The sequence below is a fragment of the Pogoniulus pusillus genome, chromosome 24 (assembly GCF_015220805.1).
Source record: "Pogoniulus pusillus isolate bPogPus1 chromosome 24, bPogPus1.pri, whole genome shotgun sequence".
Taxonomy (NCBI): Eukaryota; Metazoa; Chordata; class Aves; order Piciformes; family Lybiidae; genus Pogoniulus; species Pogoniulus pusillus.
The window spans coordinates 15,279,455-15,289,377 of record NC_087287.1 but is presented as its reverse complement, the minus strand read 5'-3'; the positions used below and the strand labels follow the sequence as shown (position 1 = coordinate 15,289,377).

At 36.2% G+C, this 9,923-nt stretch overlaps 1 protein-coding gene across 1 annotated transcript in view; it reads right to left on the bottom strand.

The window, feature by feature from the left end:
* Nucleotides 1-358: 358 nt before the first annotated feature.
* Nucleotides 359-9,923, bottom strand: part of PARVA (parvin alpha) — a 63,954-nt gene continuing 54,389 nt past the window's right edge. Inside the window, exons 11-14 of the mRNA XM_064163768.1 lie at nucleotides 8,824-8,925; nucleotides 8,010-8,082; nucleotides 4,527-4,779; nucleotides 359-1,413 (exon numbers count right to left, since the gene is read on the bottom strand). Of these exons, the coding sequence (XP_064019838.1) occupies nucleotides 4,703-4,779; nucleotides 8,010-8,082; nucleotides 8,824-8,925 (252 nt within the window). The 3' untranslated portion in view covers nucleotides 359-1,413; nucleotides 4,527-4,702. The remainder of the gene's footprint in view (nucleotides 1,414-4,526; nucleotides 4,780-8,009; nucleotides 8,083-8,823; nucleotides 8,926-9,923) is intronic.

The window sequence follows — 9,923 nt, the reverse complement described above, 5'->3', positions numbered from 1 at the left end:
TAAAAACATTGTTAACAATCTTGTCAAATTGCCTCCACTTTGCAATATCACCACTGAAGTGTTCAGCACAGTTAATATTAAAGCAAAGGTATACTTTGCTATTCTGAGTCAAATTTTCCTGCCCTGCTGCTGTTAATCATTTCAAGCATATGTTTACATGGCTGTTTTTGCCAACCCACTTTCAGCTGTCACCAGCCCCCACAGAAAATAATAATAAAAACCTAGTACACCCACAAAGAGGTAGCTGAAAATGGGTTAGATGCACAGAGAGGTCTGGAAGCTCCGAGAACAGACATGACACAGCCTTCTTTTTTTTTGCCATACATCTCATACTTTGACCCAACAACAACATACAGTGTTGATTTTCAGGTGCAAATTTTATTGTGAATCATAACAAAGGTTTCAGAAAAAGCAAAGGAAAATTGTCAGCAATAGCAATGTCTCTGACTTACAGGTACAAAATATATTTGCAAGCTGAAGGCAACGCAGCTTGAGGTAAACAAACCCTTATTTTCAGATACTTAAGAATCACATTTTGCAAATATTCTTTTTTTCTCAATTAGTTTGATATTGAAATGGGAACCAAATAATTCACTAACATTAACATTGTTGCAAAGTTTGTAGTATTAAACCATCAGACAGAAAAAAGTCTCATTGTTGCAGAAGCAAGTAGGCACGCAGACAATATTGTCAAGATACATTAAAACAGTAAATGTTAAATGACTCAAAATCTCTTTGGAAAACCCGTGGATGATGAGGTATGCATAATTTTGGTGCTGCTATCTCCACTTTTCATGCAATACATCAAAACAAAATATCTTACTTTAATTACTCAATTAATTTCTTTAGCCTTTAATTGTACTTTATCTGCAAAGAAAAAAACTATACTAATTAGGTAACTGTGTAGAACATCTTGCAAGAGGTCTTTGTGGCAGCTCTCTCTTTGGTGCTTGGCACACACAGGCCACTCATGAAGGCTGTTTTGACAGGCCAACAAGAATAACAAAGACTAGACCTCGAATTAGTATCTAGTATATTAAATATCTCACTCATATCTTTCTCTAATGAAATAAACCACATTGCTTTTAAAACCAATTCTGCTTTATAGCACTGCAGCTTGCAGTAAGGTGTCTGCTGAATTTATCTGAAACATTAATTTAAAAACATAGTTTAAGAAACTAAGAACAAGAACTAACCAACTAGCATTTACCTCAGTCAGTGCGGTCTGCCTGAATGTAAACCACTCCCAAGCAGCTCTCCATAAACAGAAAGGGCCAAATGTTGATTTAATGCTACAGAGAAATGCCAATCAGGAACTTGGTCCACAGTCAATCGAAGAAGATGAGGACCTTATCCAGCAGTCACTGGTCCACTTGTATTACTGAACTATGTAGCTGCAAGCACTGCTGTCCCCTGTAAGGACAAGATATCTACTGTCGAAAGAATGCAAAGAACTAGATATTCTGCAGTCAGCTCATTTAATAAGAAAATTGGTGCATCTGTACTCCATCAGAAATCTAGAGCAATGCAACTCTGGACTTTATTAATCCTTTGTTCATAAGGCTGTTCTTTACAGCAACTAAATGCTCACCAGCTGGGAAAGAAGTTTGAAAGAAGTGGATTTCAAGATATCAGGGTTTGAGATAATTATTCTGATGACATTTCTTGACATGCTGTTAAGAATCTGTAGCTCCTCTTTGAAAAAAAGTCCGTTTTGTGTGGTTAATAGAGCTTGGATTCATACTACAGGGCTTTAGACGTATAGCCAAAGCACTGAGATAGCAGCCTTGAACCACTGAGTTGCATCTTTTTAATCATTTACTGTAACTACCAATAAACCCAGAATTGACCTAAAACTTTAAAAACTTCTACCTCAATATAAAGAGGAAAACTCCACATTCAGCTGCGCTCCAAATACACTACTGTGTATCAAGGGTGAAAGCATCACAAATGTCAGCAGAATTGGCCCAGCTAACTTTATATCTTGCTTCTCTGAAGGAGAGTGTTGGCCTACACTGATTACTGAAGGGCAAACTGTCTACAATAGTATTCTATATTTCTATAATATTTCATATCAAAGCAATAAATATTAGATATAATCTGTATATTAGAATTTCATCTTTATCTGGTAGCTGTTTAAATCTGCATTGTCAGAAATATAAGCAGTGACCCTGTCCTATATGGCAGCATATGCTATTTGTGTGAACGTGTTCTAACTATCAACATGGCTCTGTATTTACATAGGACACTCTTCTATTTTCAATTACCTAAGACAGGTAATTATGTAAAGATTGGATAGCTTAAATATTTCTATGGTTCTGCATGTTTGCATTACAGCATGAAGATGTCATCATTCTGTCTCAGTTTTATGTTAAGGATGGAAAACAGAGTCTGACAGAATTCAAAATCTCCAGTAATGTTATACCAATATAGTACAGGAATATTTCTTTTCAACTCCAGGTAAAAACCAGTTTCACTGTTCTTAACCTTTTCCCTTTATATATATATATAAATTTCTAAAGAGGGTGGATTCCTAAGAACAAGGGCAATTCAAATGTTTTGGTACTGTGGAGATGTAAGAGTGCTTCAGCTGAGCATGATCTGCAGAAAAACCTTCATGCACTTTTTAATTCATTAACTACTACAATTACTATAATATAGGTGTGCAAATTGAAAACTTCAGTGTTAAACATTAAGACAAGCTGAAATTGCTGCTGGTATATACATGAGAAGTTCTGCCTCAGTTTGCTCAAAAAATGTTTGGTTAATTCCTATTGCTTAGCTTCTCAGATATTCACCAAGGTCAAAATGTCCAGTTACTTCCCTCTGTAAAAGGTAAATTATTGTTATTTTCTGCACTTGTTTTCAGAAATTCAGTTAAAAATATAGAGGTAACAAAACATCCTAATTAGGTAACATCTAGATATTGTCCATTGAGTTAAATATTGAATTGCCTTTAAAAAAGTTGATATCTATTTCTCAGAAGAATTAATTTCTATGGCCTCCTCAGCAGAAGTCATATCATCTCATTATTCAACATCAGCTAGTGTTTGTCTATGACAGAAAGTAATTGCTTGTCTTCCCTTTATGCTGATGTTGCACTAGAATGATAAAAAAAGAGACTGAACAATATGTCAAGCTTTGTAGGTACCTCACATAGAGCTGTGATTGACTGCTCTTGCCAGTACTGCCTTTCTTCAGGTCAACACACTCACAAACTGACTGACTGCTTTCCCTTTAACCTATACCAGTTCTGCCCTAACTGGATAACCACTAACAAGTCTCGCTCCTGCACTAAGCATCCCAAACATTTCTGAACAGTCATCCAGCAATTTCTGCCTTAAGGATTTTTTTCCTTACTGCATAACCCAGGATCTCAAGGATCTGTTGTTGCACTGGAATGCTTCATTCAAAAAGGTATCTAATACTAACATCCAGACTTCTAGCAAATGATTAACTCTTCAACTTATGCTAGTGCAGTTTGAAATGACTCAGGCAGTCTCTATGAGCTTCATTATGGGAACATAAATGGTGCTTGATATCAGCCTAAGGGAAGAATCAACTCCCGTTTCCCTTTTTAGCCTTTGTTAAAGCCAAACAGCCTTATACTTGGTTATGATTAGGTAAACGTATTCTTTGTAGCCATGTAAAATGACCAAAGAACCTTACACTGCAGCAGAATCTTGGCAGATATGAGTAGTTTTGATAAAAAAGCAGTGCTTTTGTATCTGAAGCACTACAGGAATGTTTCTAGAAAATTAATTTTACTTTTTTTGTGCCAGACATTATGCAGCAACATACATTCATCATAAAATCAACCAAAGGACAAATCCCAAATCCTATTTATCAAAGTCTAAACTTGCAACCTGGTAATTCTGTCTTTAAACTACTAAAACAAGCCATTCTTTTCCTTTCTAATACTATGCAGCAATAGAAATAGTATAGGGAAACTGTATTAAGCAGCTGTGTTTTCCTGAAACGTGTACTTTGCAAAAGAGGTCTCATCCTTGAACAAGGCTAAGTGACAAGCTGCAAAGTGTGCTTAATGTGGAATGCTCTATAACACATATGTAAAACAGAGAATCAAATTATAATAAGACTGAAGGAATGAGTAGCCACTTCAGTTTGTACCCATGAAATTCAAGCCTAATAGTACTTGAAAATATAAATTCATCAGATTAAGTGCTTGAGAAAGTCTCCTCTTTTTAGCTGTGATGTGAACAACACTATTGAACTGTTTCTCCCCATGCACATTCCTCATAATCAGAACGCAACCATCTCATCATGGATAGAAAATATTCTTCCCCTCCTCAAATTAGAAAAGATATATGTAGTAAAAAACTTAAAAATAGATACTCAGTACACAATGTTCCTATGACTGGCTTCAAAGACTGAATTCAATTAAAGTTACTTTTTTTTTTTTTTCATTGTTGCTCCACCTACTAGTGTGGAAACATGTATTATCGAGACATTTGTTCTCCCAGAACACACACAGATACCTTTCTACAAACCTTTTTTCTTCATACCTTCTATTAATTTTAACTCTACTATGAAAATAGCAGTACAAGAACAATGAAATAAAAATTCTTCAGAGAAGTGGTTTAACTCCTTTTAGGATAAAGATGCAGAGGAATATTGATGAAAAATATGCTTGTTATGATGCTTTCATTGTTAACACTCTTTTATGACCTAAATCAATTCTTCACTCCACATTCCTGTATTTGGTAAACAAATTGTAGAGTACTCTCAGTGTAGACTTCAAGTCACAGTTTACAATATCTAGAAAAAAGACAAGGAAAAACCAGTTAGTAACTTCATTAGCTCACAACCATTTTCAGAAAAAGCACCAATTCTCTATACTTTTTTTCCTTGCTCAGATGCACATCTAAGAACATTAGAAACACAAGAATATTAACAAAGAGCAGAAATAAAAATAAAGCACAGATTTAAAACTAGAAACTGGAAAATCAGGATTTCAATCACTTTTAGGTAGGGATACAAATGGTTAGTGGTGCTGATGCAGGAATGCAACCAAGATTTCAAAGCCCATGAGACAAATATATTTATATGACTGACTCCTCAGTCAATTGTGGCTGAAAAATAATGATATTGAAAAAATCATCAGGCAGGAGCCAATGGCTGAAACATCCTTTATTAGGACTAGTTTCAGCAACACAGCTAGAGGCAAGTTTAAATGTTCTATAGGATATGAAAACTAGGTACATTTAAGTGCCCCTTGCATACACTTCTCAGAATGCTTTGGGTTAGCCGATGTACATGACTCAATCAGGTTAAAACCCAACATCTAAACTAAGGATTTATAAGAAACAATAAGCTAATGAAAACCTTTGTTTTGAAGAGAAGTTCTTGAAAAATCAATACTATTTCACAAGGAATCTATAAACCAGACAAGAGTACTGCAGCAGTCTACACTAATATTTCAAGGAGTAGTCAATCTCAAACTAGGACTTAGAATTGCCCATCTCTGTTGACTGTATAGAAACTTAGTCTCCTTACTTTAGTTCTTGGAATCAACCATTAAGGCATGGGTACTCACCATTACCTACAAAACCTCCAAGTAAGCTTAGTAAATTGTAAATGTAATCATCAGACAGTTTTGCCATCATGTTTATCTACACTGATTGTGAAGGGTTTACACTTTGAAGAATGATTCCAATAAAACTTCTGCACGGTGTCCCAATGTTTTCAAACTTTTAAGGGCTAAAGGTACTCTCTACAGGGCAAAATGACATCCATAGACAAAAAGTGAAAACACCCAAACCTAAATTTTACAGTGGGCCTATGCAGTGTCATGAAATGCTGGTCACATGGTGCTGTGTTTTTTAATAAATCAGATAAAAAATGCTTGGTATAAAATGAAGATAAAGTGCCAAAAGCTACAGGAAGAACACATTGCTTCCACAACATGTTATACCTTGCAATACTTTTGGCATCTGACTTAGCAAATTTCCTCTTAGAGGCCAGCAGCAAACTGTATAACACCTTCCTCTTCTAACAGAGAACTTCAAATGAACAAAGCAGTAACTTTGACAGGTCTTCACAAAGTTAATAGAAGATTCCACCACCACCACAACAGAATTCCATAGAAAGGTCCAAACTAATAAGAAGCATGCTCTCAGAGAAAGACAAGTTATTTCCATTGCTACATGCCTTTGCCTTAAATGTGTAATGCTTTACTGGTTGCAATTTTCAGAAGAGTTTGTCTTTGATGTACATGTTTCAAGAAGCTAAACTGCGAAAGAATTCATTACTCAGGAGATTGAAGTTCTGGCCAGCTTTAAAATAAAAGGTCACGGAAAGCTTTTTAATACCTTTTCAAGTATATTGCAAATAAGCCAAATAAATTGTTGACCCCATAAAAATCACTGGTTTAACACATCTATTTAACTGCATTCCTTTGTCCATGAAGTATGTTTTTCGTATTCTAAAGCACTTTTCAGCATCTTTTTTCCTCAAGACCCCCAAGTAAAGGGTGTAGGAATTTAAAGAGTATTTAGTATACACATTTTGGGTAAGATCCTTTTCAATACTCTTTTGCTCACTGGAAATTTTAAGTATGGGCATTGTGCCCAATGTAACAACACATAAACCAGATGTGTTTTTCCATTCACATTGGGCAGGAAGTTTCATATTAAGCATTTCAATAATTGCACGAGAAATGTCTTATATATGCTGAAATATCCTTATGGCTTGATTTATACTGGAAAAATTAGCTGTTCCCTAGAGCAATAAATACCTGAAAAATTAAATGCCATACAAATTTTAAACCTCCATGGGGAGTAAGGGATCACAGACACTCTTGTTTTACTTGGATCCCCAGATTCCACTCTTTCCCCGTTCTCTCTTTGACTGTATCAAGCATAACGTTTGTGATACAGTCACTACTGGTTTAGATAAGCATGACTGTGAAGAAGAGTTCAAGCAATCAGAAGAAGTGAAAAAATTAGGCTAGATTCAGATTAAATGTAGCAGCAGCATAGGCTCAATACTGAGACATACTTTTTTGTGTCTGCCTATGTCTGCTGCTGTTATGATCTGGAAATTGAGAGGGATGGAAAATAAGCAAAACAGAGCAGAATTTGATTCACTGATGTGTTCCTGAACCTCCAGAGTGCTGTTACTATTAGCAGTAAAACTCTACAGCTCTTCAGGGAAAGACAATCCAGCATTATGGCAGGAAAAGACTGTGTGCACCATAGAATGTGCATCTGCAACAAGTCTTGAAAACATATATTGCATTGATTCTTGTGGTAGGTAACCAGCAGAAGTTCAACTACCACCCATGTTGGGAAGAAAGAAGCAGAAGCTGCATGCCCAGCTTGTGCATGGTAAGAAGTGTTAGCATCTCATGGGAGGAACCACAAGAGTACTCAATAACATGGGCTCTATATGCAACCCAAAAAGCTGGATTTAAACCCTGTACTTATATGAGCAAAAAGAAGCAGAATCCTGGTCTTGCTAAGGTGAGCAGCAAAATCTTCACCCTCTCTGAAGATAAACTTTTCTTTCAGTCTTCAGCTCTAAATCTGATTTAAATATATGTGATTAAGTCCTGTGTTCAAAGACAGCTACACGAACATTTGAAATTCTTCTTCCACAACATTTACCTCTTGTGTGAAAGTCTTGTATATTTGACATTTAGTAGGAAGATGTGGGATGGGGAAAAATGGAGCAATTCACATATGCCACTAACACCATTCAGAATTGTTTGGTTTTTTTTTCTTTCAGTTGAAGTTTGAGTATTACTGCATAAGTCTGATCATGTACATCTTAGCCTGGCCATTCAAGAAGGGAAGCCTTGCAACATCTGAGAAAGCATAACCATCAGCCACTTAAGGTACAGTTACCTAAACACTTCAAAATGCATCTTGCCTTTCCTTCTTGGATTGAGGTTTTAACCTTCATCCAGTCCTACCATAATGCTATGAGACAAGATCTGGATCCAATGCACATTTTTAAAGAGATACAAAAAACCGCATAACAGCTACCTTCTGGTCTTGGCTTTGGTTTCTCCAATCCACCATCTTGCATTAGCTCAAAGGCAAAGGATACATTGAGGACCTAATAATACAGTAAGGGCAAAAAGTAAAAGTATAGTTTGAACTATAAAGAGTACAGTGTCAATGGTCAAGACAAGATTTATTGAAAGTCAGGCCTCTATATATCAGACAGACAATCCACTGTCTTGTTTTTTCCCCTGTACGGTGATGGAGGTTTCAGAAATAGTACAAGCAATTCAAAGATAACATGTCAACTAATACTGCCCATAGAAAAATTACTTCCAAGTTCAAATAGTCAACCTGCAAGTTTAAAAATTGGGATACGGTGGCCCATGAAGTGCTCTCATCTTGAGCAACCGTTGAACTGTCTGGATAGCAACAGACACTGAAGTAAGTTTGGTCTAAAAATGAGGCTTTGTACATATGTGCCTGTATGCTTCCAAAATCATGAAACCCTTTAAGCACTAAATTCTTGGATTTTGGGCACAAAAACCGAGTTCTGTCATAAATTCATGTGTACAAACTTGATGAACAGTAAGTTTGGTTCAATGACAGTATCAAACAATGGCTGCCAAAATCAGTTAATACTTGCCATGGCATTATTAATATGATTTCCCCTTTTCTTCTGGGTAAGCATTAATAAAGAGATCTTAAAAATGCTTGGAAGTGGTTCCCAGCACAGTCCTCTTCTGATTTCAGCTACTTACACCAAATCTATGCAGATAAGTTTGTGTCATACTTGTACCACTATCTATGATCACATGTTTATTTGCTTTTACAAGAAAAAAACAAATTTATTTACCTTTTGTTCAAAACTATCAGGAGTCAAGAAAAAACTGTGCAGAGGTACGAAATAGCCTTCTAGGAGACCCATTAGCAGCACTAAGTACACACCATCTGCAAACTGTAAAAAAGACACTTCTCAGTACATTTTTTGCAGAATAATTCATTGCTTTGCTTAATAAACAAGATATATATCATCTAATGCAGAGCTGCCAACTGTTAACACAAGTATTTCAGATTGCAGCTCAAAGATCTCATCTCACTTTGATTCCTTTTATTTAGCTAGTACATTCTGCTATGTCTTCTCCAATCCTAAAGTACATACTCAGAAGGAAAGAGAGGTGATAAGTAGCTTTCATCTATACCTTTCTTTCTATTCTACTAGTTGTGGGGAATCTGTACCATTACCTTTCAGACTCTCAAAGGGCATGCATTTCCTTAGCAGACAAAAGCAGAACGAAGGTGCAATCGCATGGTTGCACTGAAATTCACATAGTAGAGGAAACAAAGGAACAAAGAGTCATTGTCTCCCACCTTCTGCAAGTCTGTGCCAATCTAATTTGAAGTGTATGCAATTACAAATGGCAGCTCTCTCATGATTATGATGCACATTCATTTCTATCTACAAACACAGCAACATCCACGAGATTTTGTTAATGGGCACCAGGTCTATCAGTGCACTGAGATACCTTCACAATCAGAGTTATATGAAGTGACCCTTCACCTCCCTGAGGTGGTAGTTTTCTTTCAACTGTTAGGAATACAGTCTCATATCTTATGGAAAACCATTTCAAATAAACACTTGAGGACTTTCTAGGAGCATCTGAATAACATTCTTTATCCAACAGTAAACAATGCAACGAGCAGGCACAGGGAACACCTTTCTGGAAAGCCCTTACACATTGTTTCCACCTAAATCTGAATTTTACCTTTGAAAAGTCTCTTTCAGATTGAGAGCTGTTTAAATAAACCAGAGATTCTTAATAACACAGACAAAGCCTGTGCTGAAGACACTTGGGATTTTTGGTAGTGCAGATACCATCCTTTCTGCTTGTCCTTGTCTTATGATAACTGCTGCAGCTGTTCACATGGAGAGGTATTAATACAGCAGGATGAAGA